The sequence below is a fragment of the Megalobrama amblycephala genome, linkage group LG22, assembly GCF_018812025.1.
Source record: "Megalobrama amblycephala isolate DHTTF-2021 linkage group LG22, ASM1881202v1, whole genome shotgun sequence".
Lineage (NCBI taxonomy): Eukaryota > Metazoa > Chordata > Actinopteri > Cypriniformes > Xenocyprididae > Megalobrama > Megalobrama amblycephala.
In genome coordinates, this window is record NC_063065.1 from 18,185,340 (window position 1) to 18,204,923 (window position 19,584).

A 19,584-nucleotide genomic window follows, 5' to 3' on the forward strand; every position below is an offset into this window, starting at 1 on the left:
ATAAATGAGACCTTATTGTAAAGTGTTACCATTTTTATTTATACTGCTTTTATTTCTATGATCAGTTTGTGGAGAGGAGTTCAGTTAGGAGGTCAAAAGTTGTAGAAGCTCATAAATCATGTACAGTAAGGTCTGAAGAGACTGAAATCATACAGAAGAGAAGTCAGTCAGTTGAGTTAGTGGCAAAACCTTTTATAGTACTTGAGTATTGTTGTCTTTTACTGCATATGATAATTCATACTCAGAAAGTAGAACTAAAATGACATTCATTACAAGATGATTAGTTAAAAAAAATTTAAAGACATCTGCAGAATATTTTTTCTAGTCATGTATTTCGCCATTGAGGATTTCTTAAAAATAGTGTGTAAAAATCTTCTCGTCTCGTGAACTTAATCTCGAGTCTCGTCTCGTCTCGTGAGATACCTGTCTCGTCACACCCCTACTATTAACCCTTTTTAAAGATATTAGTGAGTGATTTTCTCTGTCTTTTGTTGTTTGATTAATATTAAGGGCACAGATGGCAGCAGGTTTATTAGGCTGCTGTCACTTTAAGACTAAATGCTGGGATCCAATACACTGATGGGCAACCGATATTCTCATACCTGTTTACATTTTCTTAGGACATAACTGACTACGTCAACATGAACAGTTTCCAAAACTGACATTTTGATGTGTATTTGTCTGTTCAGGCTCAAAAAGGCACGAAAGAGAGCTCAATTCAGTACTCGTACGCTGTCTGAGAGGCAGCGCACTTCGGGTTTGTGCACAGAAAACCGTACAGAATAGAGCTCTCTTTTGTGTTGTCTCTTTTGTTCAGATCTTCTCTTCTCTTTCTCCCAGATGTTTACATTTTTTAACGTTTTATGAGACATTCAACAAGTGTATGCTAACTTGTGTCCTGCCAGGTAGATCAGCACGTTGTGTGAATCTACAGCGAAGGGCATCATTCTGACTGGATGTCTTCCCTAACATTTTCATCTAGTTTTTATTTGTTGACGAAAATGTCAATAGATTTTCATCAATAGTTTGTCATTCAAAGGTGGTTTTTAATTTAGTTATCGTCTCGTTTTCGTCTACGAAAAATGTAGTTGATGAAAATGAACACTGTCATGAACTCTAACATAATAATACCCACAAAACTCAAATTTTGATTTCATAGGGTCTTTAAGATTGTATCTGATATAGTGGCAGTCTATTATTAACATATCAAAAGCCATCTCTAAGCTAAAACAGGGACAGGGGAAGATATGAACTGCACCATGTACAAAAGACAGCAGAAGCTTTGAGCATGTAATTAGCCGAATAATGTTTACATGGCCACAGGGCCTGAGAACAGTGACAGTGATGTCTTACTTGAGCAGTCTCTTCTGCACCTCCTCCCAGGCGTCCTGCCTGCTCTGGTCTGTGTACATGCGGAAGAGGATACGCAGGCCACACGCCAGGCTGCTGGTCTCCTGTTTCAGCAGATTGGGCTTCGACTTCCCTTTGAAACCTGAACACACACATGGAGACACAATGAGCTCTTTTAATGTGGGACAGGAGAAGAAATCAAGCCAGACGTGACAAGGATTTTCCATTAGGCCACACAGGTGGCTCTATCTGATAACGACGGACTTGATACGACGTGGCGGCTTTTGTAGATGTGGAGAAATAAAGTCATAACAATGGATATATTTACTGCATCTCAAGTTTCTAACAACAAAGAAATCAGTAGTACTGACCAGCCTTCCACAGCGCGGTTCTCTGTTCATTATTGGAGTTAAAGGCCTTGGCAAAGCGATGAGACTCCAGCAGACAGTCGAGCAGTTTAAAGAGCTGTTCTGAGGTCAGGTAGCGATACATTCCCTGGTCCTGAGTATCCACATGTACATCAGCATCCAAAGCATCTCTCTGCAGGAAACACACTTCATTTAGAATGTAGAAATGACTTCAGTTTATACACATCATATAAAAGACACAAAATCAGTTAATACAACAAGCTCAAGTAAATAAACATTTTGTCTAGTTGTGGCCTAGCATAGGGGTTTTCCAAACCTTTACACTTTTATTACTAATAATTACTTTTAATATATTATTAACACAGCAGAAGTAAACTGTTTTTTTTTCTTTTTAAACATTTTTTTTCCCTCAGAACTTTGATAATAAATAAGTTAAAAACAAAACAAAAAAAACAATTCATTTTACTTTTTAAACACAGGCCAAATTCCTTTATTCTTATGAAAGATGTAATATAAATAAAAGATCAAAATGTCAACAAATAAGCAATATATAATTTTACTATTTTTATATATATATATAGTAAAATTAAGTCATTTTACAGAAACTGAAAGTAATGTTAACTGAAAAGTAATATTAACTGAAACTATTAAAAAAGTTTTCGTTTAATCTAAATATTAGAATAAAAACTAAATGAAAAAAAAAATGTAAATTAGAAATGTTGCTTTGGCAACTAAGTGAAATAAGTTGAAGTACTACAATTACTAAAACTAAAACTGAAAAAATTAATAATTGATAGCTGCATAGAAATATATTTTAAAAAAAATGACAAAAGCACAATTACTGAAACTTAAATAAAAAACTGAAAATATAAAAAATATAAAAATTCAAAATCTTAATAAATACTATACTAGACTAATAAATACTATAATAGTATAAGAATAATGACACAATTTGGTTCATGACATTTTCTGATCACATTCCCATTTCTCTTTCTAAACTCTCCCCTCAATAAAAGTAGCCAAAAGTTATAAAAAAAAAAAAAAGACGACACATTTGTTCATCCTAAGCTGGTACCTGTGCTGCTGCAAAGTTTTCAGCATCCTCCTTCTTACTGGTTGCAGGAAAGAACACAATGTTGTCTATGGTCTGAATGAGCTCCAGCTGGACCACGCACTTTATGAGCAGAGCTGCAAACAGCCTCTGTTCCTGGGCTTCTGGGGAGGTCACATATGGAAGCACATAATGAACAGCTGACCAGCTGATATGCTTCAATGTGTTTTAAGTGTATTATGAAATCAGGCCAAAAACAATACTGTTAAATTAAATTGTAATTCAAGTAATTCTCTGGATTATTTGATTCTGGTCATTTGTGGCATTCTGCAATCAAATACTGTTGTATAATGAGCGCTAAAATTTATAATTAACGATATCCAACAATTTCTTTGTTGAGTTTCAAATCTTTCAGTTAGGAAATAATGTGAAGCAAAAAAAAGAAATCAGGAACAATGATCTTAATGGTTGGCCACCATGATACGTGCCTAAAGCAACACTGAACTGACTCTGTCTGCGGTTGTCAGCCAAAGCCTTCTCCATGCTGTTCACAGACTGCTGGTCATCTGACCGAGTCTGAATATCCACTGACTTCTGCGAAATGGAGTCCTGTAATCATGAGATAAGTACTTATTAATATTATATTATTAAAGGAACTCGTACAGCACATTGTTAGATGAGCATCTGGATGCGATGGCCCTCCATGAACACTTCCACATTTAGCACAGTCTGGAAATCTTATTTGCATACCAGCTGTTTATCAGAGTCCAGCTGAGTCACGTGATCTCCCTCTGTACCAGCCGGTCTCCACGTCAACAGCCTGAAAACAACAAATAGTTGGGTTAGTAGGGTCATGCTATACAGCTGGTGCTTTTTCCGGTTTGATAAGATGAAGTACATTTTTGCAATTTTGAACATTCTGTCAGACAAATATAGTGTTTTAAAGTGCTAATAAACTGCATTTTGCCCTCTCAAGCTAAATTAATACATTTTACATTTATTTTGCTATATAATAATGCTTCAAAAAGGTAACAGGATTGCAACGTCAAGCTAAAATAATACATTCAAAAATATTTTGATATAATTATGCCTTCAAAAGGGAACGGGGTTTGATGATAACAGGGCTGAAAGTTTTATGGTTTCATTTTTTGCACATTTATTGCAGATATTTCGACAAATATCAAGTGTTTAATAATCAATTATTTACTATACAAAATCATAGTAACAGGGGTGACTGTTTTACAGTAAATTTAGCTACAAGATGTTTATTAGAAAGCGAATTTAATGCAGATATTTCTACGAATATCAAGTGTTTAATAATCAGTTGTTTACTATACAAAATCAGAATAACAGGGTTGACAGTTTTACAGTTAATTTAGCAACAAGATGTTTATTAGAAGGAGAATTTAATGTAGATATTTGTACAAATATTGAATATTTAAAAATCAGTTGATTACTGTACAAAATCATGGTAACAGGGTTGATATTTCAAGATGATGGTTACTGATAAACGTAAAACAATGATAAAACTCGTCTTGAAAGAGTTCACATTCTTGAAACAAGGATGCCATTAGGAGAAAGTTTTTTTATTATTAGTTATGGATTAGTTTATTACTTTAAAAAGGTAAAAATATGATGGTAACATGATGTGTATATAATGAGAATACATTTCTTTTAAGAAAAAACGTTATTCCTTGTTACATATGTATACTATAAATGGCAATCATTTTGTAAAATGACCCAAAAGAAAATCTGAAACACTCACATGTGTGGGATGGTGGTTTTGAAGATATCTAGCATACAGTTGCATGTCTTGTCCCAGGTCTCAGGGTTAAACTTCTCACCGTTGAGGATGACCACATTTTCAAGGCAATTAGTGCCTGATCTTGCTAACTGCTCATTATCTGTGTGGAGAGATGAGCAAGTGAAATCATGACCTGAAGTAATAATTTACACAAACTTCAGTGAACTGTCAAAACATGAATCTTCTAGTTTTCAGTATTTTGCACAGTGTACTGTTTTCTGTAAATGTACTGCAATTGTATCTTGTCTCTATTGCTGGTACTGTACACTGACCTTGCTGCACACACCAGTAGAGCTGAGAGAGGATATCATCTAACAGAACATCACTCAGAGATTCAAAGTACTGCGTGAAAACGTCACAGATAGCATAAAGTGCATGATTACAGGTGGTGGTCATCCACTCCGCTTTCTGTGGGAAGAACAAAACGGAACATTAGCCACAGTTCTCCATCCTGACATGAATGCTGGAGTGGTAACATATGATTATATGAATGCTAGAGAGAGTCCCTGTTCAAGCAATATCTCTGCTGGTGACACTTCCTAAAAGGCTGATCTTATTTTCTTCTAGCACAGATTTCAGTGCTGATGTTGACTTGCCTCAGTCTGTTGCTCAGGAAGCTTCATGTTGTCAAAGATCCTGAACACAATGCGGAACAAATCCTGCCACCAGTGTTTCTCGTAGGTGTGACCGTACGTCTTCATCACCTCAAACATCACTGTCAGACCCCTGTCAAACAAAACAAAAATATATTGTCGGGTGGGGAAAAAAGATAATGCTGTACTGTACATGTGATAACAATAACATTTCAAAACAGGCATTGAAATTACACATAAAATGTTGGTATATTCCCCCAAAAAGTGGGGATTGTAAGATTTTTTTTAAATGTTTCTGAAAGTCTCTTATGCTCATCAAGATTGCATTTGTATTTGTATTTTATATTGACTGTAATTCTTATTATTATCTATATTAAAAAAAAAATTATGCTGCTTAATATGGAAGCCTGTTTCCGCCACTGAATAAAAATAAAAAAGGTAATTGCTGCATTTTATCTCACAAATCTGACTTTTTTTTCTCAGAATTACAAGATATAAACTTGCAATTGTGGGTTATAAAGTCAGAATTGCAATATGTAAACTCGCAATTGTGAGTTATAAAGTTAGAATTGTGATATATTCAGATTTTTTCCCAGAATTGCGAGTTTATACCTCGCAATTCTGATTTTATAACAACAAAATTGCAAGTTATAGAGATATATCTCGCAAGAATTGTGAATAAACTCGTAATTGCGAGAAAAAAGTCAGAATTGTGGTATAAATAAAGTCAGAATCGCGAGATATAAACAACTGCAACTGCAAAAAAAAGTCAGAATTGCGAGATATAAACTCGCAATTGTGAGAAAAGTCATAATTGTGAGAAAAAAGTCATAATTGTGAGATATAAGCTCGCAATTGAGAGAAAAAAGTCATAATTGCAAAAAAGTCATAATTGCGAGATATAAACTCGCAATTGTGAGAAAAGTCATAATTGCGAGAAAAAAAGTCATAATTGCAAAAAAGTCATAATTGCGAGATATAAACTCGCAATTGTGAGAAAAGTCATAATTGCGAGAAAAAAAAGTCAGAATTGCGAGATATAAACAACTGCAAAAAAAAGTCAGAATTGCGAGATATAAACTCGCAATTGCGAGAAAAGTCATAATTGTGAGAAAAAAGTCATAATTGTGAGATATAAACTCGCAATTGCGAGAAAAGTCATAATTGTGAGAAAAAAAGTCAGAATTGCGAGATATAAACTCGCAATTGTGAGAAAAGTCATAATTGTGAGAAAAAAGTCATAATTGTGAGATATAAGCTCGCAATTGAGAGAAAAAAGTCATAATTGCAAAAAAGTCATAATTGCGAGATATAAACTCGCAATTGTGAGAAAAGTCATAATTGCGAGAAAAAAAGTCATAATTGCAAAAAAGTCATAATTGCGAGATATAAACTCGCAATTGTGAGAAAAGTCATAATTGCGAGAAAAAAAAGTCAGAATTGCGAGATATAAACAACTGCAAAAAAAAGTCAGAATTGCGAGATATAAACTCGCAATTGCGAGAAAAGTCATAATTGTGAGAAAAAAGTCAGAATTGTGAGATATAAACTCGCAATTGCGAGAAAAGTCATAATTGTGAGAAAAAAGTCATAATTGTGAGATATAAACTCGCAATTGCGAGAAAAGTCATAATTGTGAGAAAAAAGTCAGAATTGTGAGATATAAACTCGCAATTGCGAGAAGTCATAATTGTGAGAAAAAAGTCATAATTGCGAGATATAAACTCGCAATTGCGAGAAAAGTCATAATTGTGAGAAAAAAGTCAGAATTGTGAGATATAAACTCGCAATTGCGAGAAAAGTCATAATTGTGAGAAAAAAGTCAGAATTGTGAGATATAAACTCGCAATTGCGAGAAAAGTCATAATTGTGAGAAAAAAGTCATAATTGCGAGATATAAACTCGCAATTGCGAGAAAAGTCATAATTGTGAGAAAAAAGTCAGAATTGTGAGATATAAACTCGCAATTGCGAGAAAAGTCATAATTGTGAGAAAAAAGTCATAATTGTGAGATATAAACTCGCAATTGCGAGAAAAGTCATAATTGTGAGAAAAAAAGTCAGAATTGCGAGATATAAGCAACTGCAAAAAAAAGTCAGAATTGCGAGATATAAACTCGCAATTGCGAGAAAAGTCATAATTGTGAGAAAAAAGTCAGAATTGTGAGATATAAACTCGCAATTGCGAGAAAAGTCATAATTGTGAGAAAAAAAAGTCATAATTGCGAGATATAAGCAACTGCAAAAAAAAGTCAGAATTGCGAGATATAAACTCGCAATTGCGAGAAAAGTCATAATTGTGAGAAAAAAGTCAGAATTGCGAGATATAAGCTTGCAATTGCGAGAAAAGTCAGAATTGCGAGATATAAGCTCGCAACTGCAAGAAAAAGTCAGAATTTATTTGATATAAAAATCTTTTGGCTGTATTGTGGGTCTGGCTCTGACCTGGTCCGCACATCCAGCTTACACCTGTTGATGATGCATGACAGCTCAAAGAGGATGGGGAACCAGCCTCTCACCCAAACACGGTCCTCCGGTGCGACGTTCATATCATCACTGGTGCAATCTTTAAACGCCTACAGGCACAAAACATAAGCCGTTTACTCACAGAGCCACAATTGCTTTGCTATCATATACTCAAGCACATCCCTGAACACACATGCTGCTCGAATATAAGCTGCATTTACAGATCAAAAGGTTTTTGCCCCAATCTGGCAACCCTCTGCAAGGTGGAGGTCTCCTTGTGGGCTGCCTTCACTAATCTTCACTTTAGAAACACCAAAGGACTAAAGCACTTAACAGGCACAAACACAGCTCATAACACAATCACCCTTCATGAACATGAAAAGCAGAAAACAGATTGTTTACATTTTCCATCTACTTACTAAAGGCCTTAGGTTTTGCTCATTAAGGCATCTGGTAATGAGAGTTTCCTCATTAAAAGTGCCTTGTGGTCTCCTTAAGTGTAATCCATTTAGTGAATGTCTGTGAAAAGCCTGACCCGGGGTCAGAACATAATTCGGCATTATGGAGCGCACACTCGTTAGCACTGACCTGAGGTCGGTCGGAGACGTATTTAGCGCAGTGACGGATGAGACGGATGGCCTCCATGCTGGTGTCGGGGAAAGAAGCGTTGCAGGCGAACTCAGACAGACATTTGACAGCATCCTGGAAGGAGTCAATGGTAGCTGGGAAATGCTTCTCAAATACATTCGCTGTGAGGTGAAAAGAGACGACAAATGTTCACAATGCACATCTTCCTTCCCAATCCACCAAAGCTCATTGTCATGGCTATGGCGTTACAACATGATCACATTAACATATGACCGCCCACATTTGCATATTAATGAATATTCAGTATATTTAGCAGCTTGGCAGGGGTTTGTTGCTCATTTTACATGCATGGCACATAGGGTTGCAAAATTCCGGGAATTTTCAAAGCTGGAAACTTTCCATGGGAATTAACGGGAATATATGGGAATTAACGGGAATATACAAGGAATTTGCAAAATTACAGGTTAGCCTATGACAGGGCACTTAAATGTAGTTGAAAAAAAATATATCTTGCAGCATAATTTTGATTAAAACAACCAGATTTAATGCAATTTCAGTAAAATTTTTACCCTGCACATTCCACAATCACATTCACACAGCACACTACTTACTGCAGGGCTATTGAGGCCACACCCCCTGCATGCACTGTGCATTCCCCCAGTCCATAACATGCACATTTGATCAAAAATACAGAAAAAAAACAGTAATATTGTGAAATATAACTACAATTTAAAATAATGGTTTTATATTTTAATATATGTTAAAATATAATTTATTCCTGTGATCAAAGCTGAATTTTCAGCATCATTACTCTTGACTCATTACAGTCTTCAGTGTCACATGATCCTTCAGAAGTCACTCTAATATGCTAATTTGATACTCAATTATCATTGTTGGAAACAGTTGTGCTGCTTAATATTTTTTTATAATCTGTGATACTTTTTTCAGGATTCATTGGTGAATAAAAATTTACCAAATTCCCAAAATTTCCAATTCCCATAAATTTCCAAATTGGAATATTTCCAAAATTACCCAGGTTAAGTTCCCGTGGAAAGTTTCCGGAAATTTACCGGAAACTTTCCGCCCCTTTGCAACCCTAATGGCACATTATTTACATTTAGAAGACTTAAAGCTACAGAAGCAAAAACAGTTTGTGTAATTATAAGTGTGGAAAATGATCAATAATAAATACCATAAATATAAAATCTAAATAACTTATATATATATCATTATATAAATTATTCATATAAAACTAAATTACTTTCTGGTACAAAAAAAAAAAATGTTTCTATTTAGCATTTTTTTGTTTAATAAAAACATTTTCATAATAAATTATATCATAAATAATGTTGTAATTGATTAGTATAACCATATTATGTTTTTTTATGCCAAATGTTTTTGTTCAATCTTTTCAAGTGGCAAAACTTTCTGCTTATTTCCAGGTTTAATTTAAAAAAATAATAATTGTGGTCTCGGACTACTGAACCCCAGTGTATTAAAAAAATGCTCTTAATTATTCATTCCTATTTTGTATCCTAAATCAGAGAATCCTTGATCTCCATGGAGGCACTTACTGACGATGTGTCCAGTTGTCTGGAAGGCCAGCTCCACTATGCTCTCATCCTGATCGGAGGCAGCGAGATGAAACACAGAGAAAATGTTTTTCCACCCTGATCTAATATTCCCAGCCTGAGAGTTGACCATCTGGGCTATGCAGCGAACCACCATGTCTCTAATGGTAGGAGATCTGTAGATAGAGAAGCAGCATGTGAATAAAGCAGGAAAACACATGCACACACTCTCTCTTTTCATCTCATTCTGCAGGGGCAAACGTGTGTAGACAAGTTCATTTATCTCCATCAGTCATTGAGTTTAGTCGTGTGCGTGTATGTGTGTGTGTGTGTGTGTGTGTGTGTGTTCACTCACTAAGCCTAATGAGTACTGCAGGGTCCATATGAGCTAATATAGCTTTCTCTTCTTCACTTCTTCCACAGTGATGGAGAAGCTACTTTGAAAGTGAAGACTGCATATAATTTAAAGTAGTCTGGCTGCAGTCGAGCTACCTTTTCGAAAAAGTAGTTTGCTACAATACTTTGGTACAATGAGGAATTCAATAAAGGTGGAAGCATTAAATTTGAAAATATATTTACACTAAATAAATCTAGTAAAATAAATGAAATACTTTACATAATTGAATTTGATTTTTTTTTTTGACTAAATAAATGTAAAGATTTTTTTTTTTCAGATTCAAATATTGAGTGATGATAAAGTGAATCCTAAAAGCAATCCACTTAAATAAATGGTTCATAACCAGTGTTGTTATTGTTAAAGGGACAGTTCACCCAAAAATGAAAATTTGATGTTTATCTGCTTACCCCCAGCGCATCCAAGATGTAGGTGACTTTGTTTCTTCAGTAGAACACAAATTATGACTTTTAACTGCAACCGCTGCTGTCTGTCAGTCAAATAATGCGAGTGGATGGGAACTTTTACTATAAGAGTAAATAAAACTTGCATAGACAAGTCCAAATTAAACCCTGCGGCTCGTGACGACACATTTACGTCCTAAGACATGAAAGGATTGGTTTTTATGAGAAACCGAACAGTATTTATATCATTTTTTACCTCTAAAACACCACTATGTCCAACTGCGTTCAGCACTCGTTTAGTAAGGTCTGATCGCGCTCTGACAGCGGCAGTGATGTCTCGCGCTTATAATTCAATGAGTGTGAGGCATCACTGCTGCTGTCAGAGCGCGATCAGACCTTACTAAACGAGTGCTGAACGCAGTTGGACATAGTGGTGTTTAAAAGGTAAAAAATGATATAAATACTGTTCGGTTTATCGCACAAACCGATCGTTTCGTGTCTTAGGACATCAATGTGTCGTCACGAGCCGCAGGGTTTAATTTTGATTTGTCTATGCAAGTTTTATTTACTCTTATAGTAGAAGTTCCCATCCACTAGCATTATTTGACTGACAGACGGCAACGGTTGGACTTAAAAATCATCATTTGTGTTCTACTGAAGAAACAAAGTCACCTACATCTTGGATGCGCTGGGGGTAAGCAGATAAACATCAAATTTTCATTTTTGGGTGAACTATCCCTTTAATTAAAACTAAAATTGAACTAATATTAATTGAAATAAAATAATATATAAAAATTAAAAGAAAAACATTAACTTTTTAAAAAAAATTAACTTATTTTAGTTTAAGTTGAAGTACTAAAATGACTAAAACTGAAATAAAAAATAAAGTTACATAGAAAAATAAAACTAATAAAAAGGACAAAAATCAAATATCAAAATTACTAAAACAAATTAAAATAAAAACTGAAAATATACAAATAAAAACTAATTTAAAATATTAATAAATGCATATGTATAAATAATACTGAAATAATATTTTTTTTAATAAATTGTTCATAACGAACTGATTAACTAAATGAATTGCCAATGCTAATAAAAGAGTTTGATTATTACTGAATATAAAAAACTTTTATTCTACTATTTATTCTACTATTTTATTTTAAATGCTTGAAATATTTTCTAATACTTCTGAATATTTTAGACATGAGCGTAACTAAAATTATATTTTACTATAGAAATTTATTCACATTTTATTTTTATTTTACACATTTTATTTATTCATTATTTTATTTTAAAAAATATTTTCCATGACTTTTACACTATGGAGCTACTTGAAAAGTGAAAAGTCACTTAAAAAGTGTAGATTGAAAAGATTAAAAAAAGATTGAAAAATGTAGGTATTTTACCTTTTAGTTATTCTCAATGTTTCAATACACCACTAATGTTAAAGAAAGGAATGAAAAACTATGTCAAAACCTTCTGTTCATGTCTACATGACATATTATGCTTACCAACCCCTAAAAAGAGAACATTTTATACATGTAAACAAGGCACTGAACATGACATGATAAACATTTAAAAATATTTGGAGGCAGGCACTCCAGTCTCCAGAATCCAGAACAGAGCCCTTCAGAAGATGACATTTAGAAGCAGTACATCCGCCTGAGAGAAAAAACAGCTACACTCAAAACAAGCCTTGCGCCTCTAACCCATCTTAAGGCAAGACTTGCACAGTTGTACATCAAAACATGCAATTCACAATTTGTTTGGTTATTCAACTGACACTCTCTATAACTGAAGAAGCTCTGACCTGCATTATTCAGAGACATTTCACTTTAATTGCAGTGTAAATTGAAACGCTCACCTGTTCTTTTTCATTATGTGCTCAAACGGCCTGAGGAAATCCTTCTGGAATCTGAAATTGGCCAACTCTCCTTTCTCCAAAAATTTCATGGATAGCTGCCTCAAAGAGTCCACAGCGAAAATAGCAACATCCTCATTGGGATTACAGCCGACCTGTGCCAAAACAGAGAGTGAAAGAGACAGAGAAGGTTAAAGCAACGAGAGTGCTGTGTTTTCATTTTCAGCTCTTCTTCAATCTATTAAATATGCCCTCCCGCAGGCAGAGTGAAATTTAAAAGCATCATTAGATTTCTCTGATATCGTACAAAGCCACCGAGACACACACTCTTCATGGACCGATTTCCTTCCAGCGTTGATTTGGTGGCTGCTTTGAACTCACCTTATTGAAATGATCCCCTATAACCTCCCATATCCTGGACCACTGCAGCCTGATACGACCCATGTTGTAGTACGATATCTCCACAATCTTCTGCAGACTGAACATTCGAGGGTGTGTAGGGGAGGCCAATTCGTCCATCGATACAGCGCACAGCCATCGCACAAAGTCCACTGCAAGACACGACAAGGTGTCACTTAAATCTCCTCAGAACTGAAGTATGTGACGTTTGCAACGTTAAGGTTATGGGTTCGAATCCCAGAAACAACTGATAAAATACAGTTTGAATGCAATATACACTACCATTCAAAAGTTTGTGGTCAGTACGATTTTTTCTTTTTAAAGGGTTAGTTTACCCAAAAATGAAAATTCTGTCATTTATTACTTACCCTCATGCCGTTCCACACCCGTAAGACCTTCGTTAATCTTCAGAACACAAATTAAGATATTTTAGTTGAAATCTGATAGCTCCGTGAGGCCTCAATAGGGAGCAATGGACACTTCCTCTCTCAAGATCCAAAAAGGTACTAAAAACATATTTAAATCAGTTCATGTGAGTACAGTGGTTCAATATTAATATTATAAAGCGATGAGAATATTTTTGGAGCGCCAAAAAAAACCTAAATAACGACTTATTTAGTGATGGCCGATTTCAAAACACTGCTTCAGGAAGCTTCGAGCATAATGAATCAGTGTATCGAATCTGCTGTTCGGAGAGCCAAAGTCACGTGATTTCAGCCGTTGGCAGTTTGACACGCGATCAGAATCATGATTCGACACACTGATTCATTTATGCTCCGATGCTTCATGAAGTCGGCCATCACTAAATAAGTCATTATTTTGTTTTTTTGGCACTCCAAAAATATTCTCGTCGCTTTATAATATTAATATTGAACCACTGTACTCACATGAACCGATTTAAATATGTTTTTAGTACCTTTATGGAGAGGAAGTGTCCATTGCTCCCTATGGAGGCCTCACGGAGCTATCGAATTTCAACTAAAATATCTTAATTTGTGTTCTGAAGATGAACGAAGGTCTTACGGGTGTGGAATGGCATGAGGGTGAGTAATAAATGACAGAATTTTCATTTTTGGGTGAACTAACCCTTTAAGAAATTAAGATTAGTTCACTTCACCCCAAGCTTTACTCACCCTCAAGCCATCCTAGGTGTATCTGACTTTCTTCTTTCTGATGAACACAATCAGAGTTATATTAATAAATATCCTGACACATTCAAGCTTTATAATGGCAGTGAACGGGACCAACGAGTATGAAGCTAAAGAACGTATTCCACCCTTCTCCGGGGGGTTAATAAAGGCCTTCTGAAGTGAAGCGATGCATTTGTCTAAGAAAAATATCCATATTTAACAAGTTATAAAGTAAAATATCTAGCTTCCGCCAGACTGCCTTCAATATTCAACTTACGGAAAAAGCGTAACTGATGCAACGTCATGTTGAATACGGAAGGCATTCTGGCGGAAGCAAGATATTTTACTTTATAACTTGTTAAATATGGATATTTTTCTTACACAAATGCATCGCTTCACTTCAGAAGGCCTTTATTAACCACCTGGAGTACATTTATGATGGATGGATGCACTTTCTTCAGCTTCATACTCATTGGTACTCGCTGCCACTATAAAGATTGAATGTGCCAGGATATTTATTTATATAACTCAGATTGTGTTCATCAGAAAGAAGAAAGTCATATACACCTAGGATGGCTTGAGAGCGAGTAAATCTTGGGGTAATTTTCATTTTTAAATGATCTAATCCTTTAATTCATCAAGGATACATTAAATTGATCAAAAGTGACCGTAAAGACATTTAAAAAGTTACAAAAGATTTTTATTTCAAATAAATGCTGTCCTTTTAAACAGGTTAGTCCACTTTTAAATACACTTTTCCTGATAAATTTACTCACCCCCATGTCATCCAAGATGTTCATGTCTTTCTTTCGTCAGTTGAAAAGAAATGAAGGTTTTTGAGGAAAACATTCCAGGATTTTTCTCCTTACAGTGGATTTCAATGGCTACCAACAGGTTGAAGGTCAAAATTACAGTTTCAGTGCAGCTTCAAGGGCTTTAAACGATACCAGATGAGTAATAAGGGTCTTATCTAGCGAATCGATTGGTCATTTCCGAAAAAAATACAACCGTTTATGCTTTATAAACAAAATATCGCCTTGAACGTACTTTCCGCTTCCGCATTCTTCATAACGCTTACGCTGAATGTCCTTCCCTATTCAAGTTATGGAAAAAAACGAAACTGGCGCCCAGTTTAAGATAAGATAAGACCCTTATTACTCATCTGGTATCGTTTAAAGCCCTTGAAGCTGCACTGAAACTGTAATTTTGACCTTCAACCTGTTGGTAGCCATTGAAATCCACTGTAAGGAGAACAATCCTGGAATGTTTTCCTCAAAAACCTTCATTTCTTTTCGACTGACGAAAGAAAGACATGAACATCTTGGATGACATGGGGGTGAGTAAATTTATCAGGAAAAGTGTATTTAAAAGTGGACTAATCCTTTAAATCCTAAAAAAAGTCCACTAAAATATTAATCAGCACAACATTTTCATCATTGATAGTAAGGAATGTTTCTTGAGCACCAAAATCAGCATATTAGAATGATTTTTGAAGGATCATGTGACATTGAAGACTGGAGTAATGATGCTGAAAATTCAGCTTTTTGCATCACATAAATCTAAGTAGTTTATTAAAATAGAAAACAGTTTTTTTAAATTGTAATATTTCACATTATTACTGTTTTCACTGTATTTTGATCAAATAAATGCAGTCTTGGTGAGCATAAGAGACTTCTTTCAAAATAAATCTTACTGATCACAATTTTTTTTTACATAAACATGTCTGCCAAATGCATAAACGTAAATATGAAGTCTTGTACTTACCGATGGCATTTCCATCAAGTCTGGTAGAGCCTGTGAATATCCTGCAGAGAAGAATATGAGCGTTAATAACATTCAAGGAACATATTAGTGCTTGTAACATTACAAGGTTCATTAGAATTGATGATAACCATCATACCGGTCCACAGCGACTACCACACTTTGCGAGCTGGTCTCCCCAATAGACTCCTGAATGCTTGCTATCTGTTTGCGATCAACGTTCCCTCCTATTGTGCGAAAAATCACAGTTGGATTATTTATACAAGTGCAAACTTAATTTCACACTGCTGGATAATTATACTGGATTATGATAAAGCAATCTTAATGGATCACAGTTTAGCTTTAGATAAAACGTTTTTGATGATGTAATGGCAAATGGAAAAGCTGCAATGCAGATGGTGCTTGTGCTAATGTCACAGTTTTTGTCTTTTGACAAAAATGCCCTTTAAATTCAGTCAATATTTTGTTAAATCATCTTCAATATCACGCTTTACTTTACAGACCAAACATTAACTAAATGTTCAAAAATGTATAAAAATATTCATTTAAACATTTGTTAAACATATAAAGTATTTATCAACATAAATATCATCTTAAAATCATTTAAATATTGCCATGCGTCCTTTTCATCTCATCTGTGTTAACAATGAATAAAAAAAAATAAAAAAAACATTTTCACCATAATTTCAAGACCAAAATTCAATGAAAAAATGAATACATTTCTAAACATTTAGCTCTTAATTGAATTTAAACATTACATTTATCCACATATCTTAAAATCAATGATTTATTATATTGTGCTTTTTCTGTCTCAACATTGTTATCGATTAACATAATAAAAAAGTCTACATCACCAAACATTTTGGGTAATAACGAGATGATTGCTGTTCATGTGAAGTGTGATTGACTGACCCAAGCCCAGGTACTCGTCAGGCTGCTGTTCCTTGGTGCTGGTGATGAAGCCTTCCTTCCCCCGTACGGTTCCTGATATGTACCGAGCCTTCACTCCTGTCCCGATGAGCTGGGCCAACTCCAGCTGACTAATGCACTTCAGGATCTGCAGCGCACATAGAGAGAATGATAATACCTCACAAAGTCTGTCTGCCAATCACGTCGCATAGGAAAACATGTAGGCCAATCAAAGAGCTGGGTTTGGCAGTGCTCACCTCATGCCAGGAGTTTCCTAGGTAATTTCCATCCGTGTGAGCCACTGTAATGAGGGTCTTGATGGTGTCGATGTTCTTCTGCTTCATCTCAGTGATGCCAGAACTGGCCGTCAGCAACGTGAAGCGGGCCAGAGCCTGAACGTACGCATCTCGCTCCAACTGGAACAAACCAACAGAGAACAAAAACCCTTTGGACTGACATCTCTCCTGTCCACATGTTGAGAGAAATAAAGTGCAGAGGTGTTGTGCGCTGCGTGAACATGATGGTTATTGTAGTTCTAGACTAAATGTGAACATGCATTTACTCATTTCACTTGCATGAAAACATTCCTCAAAAGTGAAATGCAACCTCAGAATTTGATGCAAACCTGTAATAATTAGCTACAGTACTGTCCAAAAGTTTGGAACCACTAAGATTTTTAATGTTTTTAAAAGAAGTTTCATCTGCTCACCAAGGCTACATTTATTTAATTAAAAATACAGTAAAAAACAGTAATATTGTGAAATATTATTACAATTTAAAATAACTGTGTACTATTTAAATATATTTGACAAAGTAATTTATTCCTGTGATGCAAAGCTGAATTTTCAGCATCGTTACTCCAGTCTTCAGTGTCACATGATCCTTCAGAAATCATTCTAATATGCTGATTTGCTACTCAATAAACATTTATGATTATTTTCAATGTTGAAAACAGTTGTGTACTTTTTTTTTTCAGGATTCCTTGATGAATAGAAAGTTCAAAAGAACAGCATTTATCTGAAATACAAAGCTTCTGTAGCATTATACACTAGCGTTCAAAAGTTTGGGGTCAGTAAGAATTAATTGAAATTAAAGAAATGAATACTTTTATTCAGCAAGGATGCATTAAATCAATCAAAAGTGGCAGTAAAGACATTTATAATGTTACAAAAGATTAGATTTCAGATAAACACTGTTCATTTGAACTTTCTATTCATCAAATAATCCTGAAAAAAAATATTGTACGCAAATATTTTGTACAATTGTACACATTAAATGTTTCTTGAGCAGCAGATCAGCATATTAGAATGATTTCTGAAGGATCATGTGACACTGAAGACTGGAGTAATGATGCTGAAAATTCAGCTTTGCCATCACAGGAATAAATTACTTTGTGAAATATATTCAAATAGAAAACAGTTATTTTAAATTGTAATAATATTTCACAATATTACTGTTTTTTGCTGTATTTTTAATGAAATAAATGTAGCCTTGGTGAGCAGACGAAACTTCTTTTAAAAACATTAAAAATCTTAGTGGTTCCAAACTTTTGGACTGTACTGTATATTAAATTACACAAACATACTTTATGTATTTAATCTCACTTTATTAACCAATGTCTTTGCTGCTGACCTTCAATGATCTAATTCAACCATACTAATAAGCAGAAATGACTTCAGATTATCGGTGCGTTCCAAACGGGATATATCGCCCTCCGAAGGGCACTTCGGAGTGAAAATAATCATGGCCGCCATATTGAAGGGTCGTTCCAAACCAGGTGCTCAAAACTGGCCACTTCAAAGGGCCCTTCGGAATGAAGGATTTCGAAGGGTACAACTGATAGACACTTCGGGCCCCCATGATCCTTTGCACAGGGAAGTTTGGCATCACAGAATGGGTACAGGAGGTTAGGAGTTCGTTTTTACCTATTTAGTATGTATAGTTTTTTTCTATACTACCGTAATATTTATACGAGTTAGATTTGGTACATTATTATGGTCAAAACGACATTGTACTTCAACAAAAATACTTTACAGCTCCTTTTATCAGTCCATTCAAATGTTTAAAATACATAGATACAATATACAATATGGTGTGATAAAACCTAAAATAAATAAACTAACATTAAACAAAGGGCGCAGCTTGCAGAGTCTACTCCTCCTTGATTGTCTCGTTAAGATGACGCTGAAGTGCGTTCCAAAAGAAAAGTTTTTTTGTCCCCTACACCCTTCATCTCTTCGAAGCTCTCACTCTGGAGGGTAAACCCTTTGAAGGGATTAGGGCATAGGGATGAGCCCTTCCGAATGGAACGCAGGGTTGATTTAGAAATTTAGTGTTGAACTTCCTTCTCCTGTATCCTATTCTTCTTTGATCCAGAATGGCAGCACAGCTGAAAGGTTTGTTTGAGCTGCGCCCTCTACTGTACAGGCGTAAATATGCATTTCCTTCAGCCTGAGGCTTATTCATTTCACTTTTGGTGTGAAAGAGCCTTAACATTTGCCAAAAATAGAACTTTTTGTTGTTATTAAAAAAAAACAAACAAGCAATCCCAGCCCAGGTGAGAAAAAGTAATGCAAAAGTAATGTAACGCATTACTTTTCATAAAAAGTAACTAAGTAACACAATTAGTTACTTTTTTAGCGAGCAATGCAATATTGTAATGGATTACTTTTAAAAATAACTTTTTCCGTAACTGTACGGAAAAGAGCAACCTGCATATTCCTCAAAATATCTTTTTTTGTGTTCCACATAAGAAAGTCATACAGGTTAGGAATGACACAAAGGCTAATAAATGATTTCAGTTTTCATTTTTGTGTGAACTATTCCTTTAAGCAGTCGATCATTCCAGGCAAAGATGACTGAAGTTTTTAAAGTTGCTTATTCAGACAGAGACTGACTAGTAATGCAAGCAAACGCTAGGCCTTTCTCGGCTTCAG

At 35.0% G+C, this 19,584-nt stretch overlaps 1 protein-coding gene across 6 annotated transcripts in view; it reads right to left on the reverse strand.

Annotated features, from left to right (window-relative positions):
• The window catches only part of arfgef1 (ADP-ribosylation factor guanine nucleotide-exchange factor 1 (brefeldin A-inhibited)), an 83,642-nt gene that overhangs the window by 6,480 nt on the left and 57,578 nt on the right, over positions 1-19,584 (reverse strand). For 2 of the 6 annotated variants that reach the window (XM_048174057.1, XM_048174063.1), the window contains 17 exons: positions 16,906-17,112; positions 16,652-16,796; positions 15,879-15,966; positions 15,743-15,783; positions 12,831-13,000; positions 12,453-12,604; positions 9,794-9,966; positions 8,220-8,380; positions 7,611-7,741; positions 5,170-5,299; positions 4,846-4,981; positions 4,535-4,673; positions 3,520-3,589; positions 3,258-3,378; positions 2,794-2,933; positions 1,722-1,890; positions 1,354-1,492 (listed from right to left, as the gene is read on the reverse strand). In XM_048174057.1, the coding sequence (XP_048030014.1) occupies positions 1,354-1,492; positions 1,722-1,890; positions 2,794-2,933; positions 3,258-3,378; positions 3,520-3,589; positions 4,535-4,673; positions 4,846-4,981; positions 5,170-5,299; positions 7,611-7,741; positions 8,220-8,380; positions 9,794-9,966; positions 12,453-12,604; positions 12,831-13,000; positions 15,743-15,783; positions 15,879-15,966; positions 16,652-16,796; positions 16,906-17,112 (2,312 nt within the window). The remainder of the gene's footprint in view (positions 1-1,353; positions 1,493-1,721; positions 1,891-2,793; positions 2,934-3,257; positions 3,379-3,519; positions 3,590-4,534; positions 4,674-4,845; positions 4,982-5,169; positions 5,300-7,610; positions 7,742-8,219; positions 8,381-9,793; positions 9,967-12,452; positions 12,605-12,830; positions 13,001-15,742; positions 15,784-15,878; positions 15,967-16,651; positions 16,797-16,905; positions 17,113-19,584) is intronic. The other 4 variants (XM_048174060.1, XM_048174064.1, XM_048174059.1 and 1 more) reach the window with 3 other exon arrangements.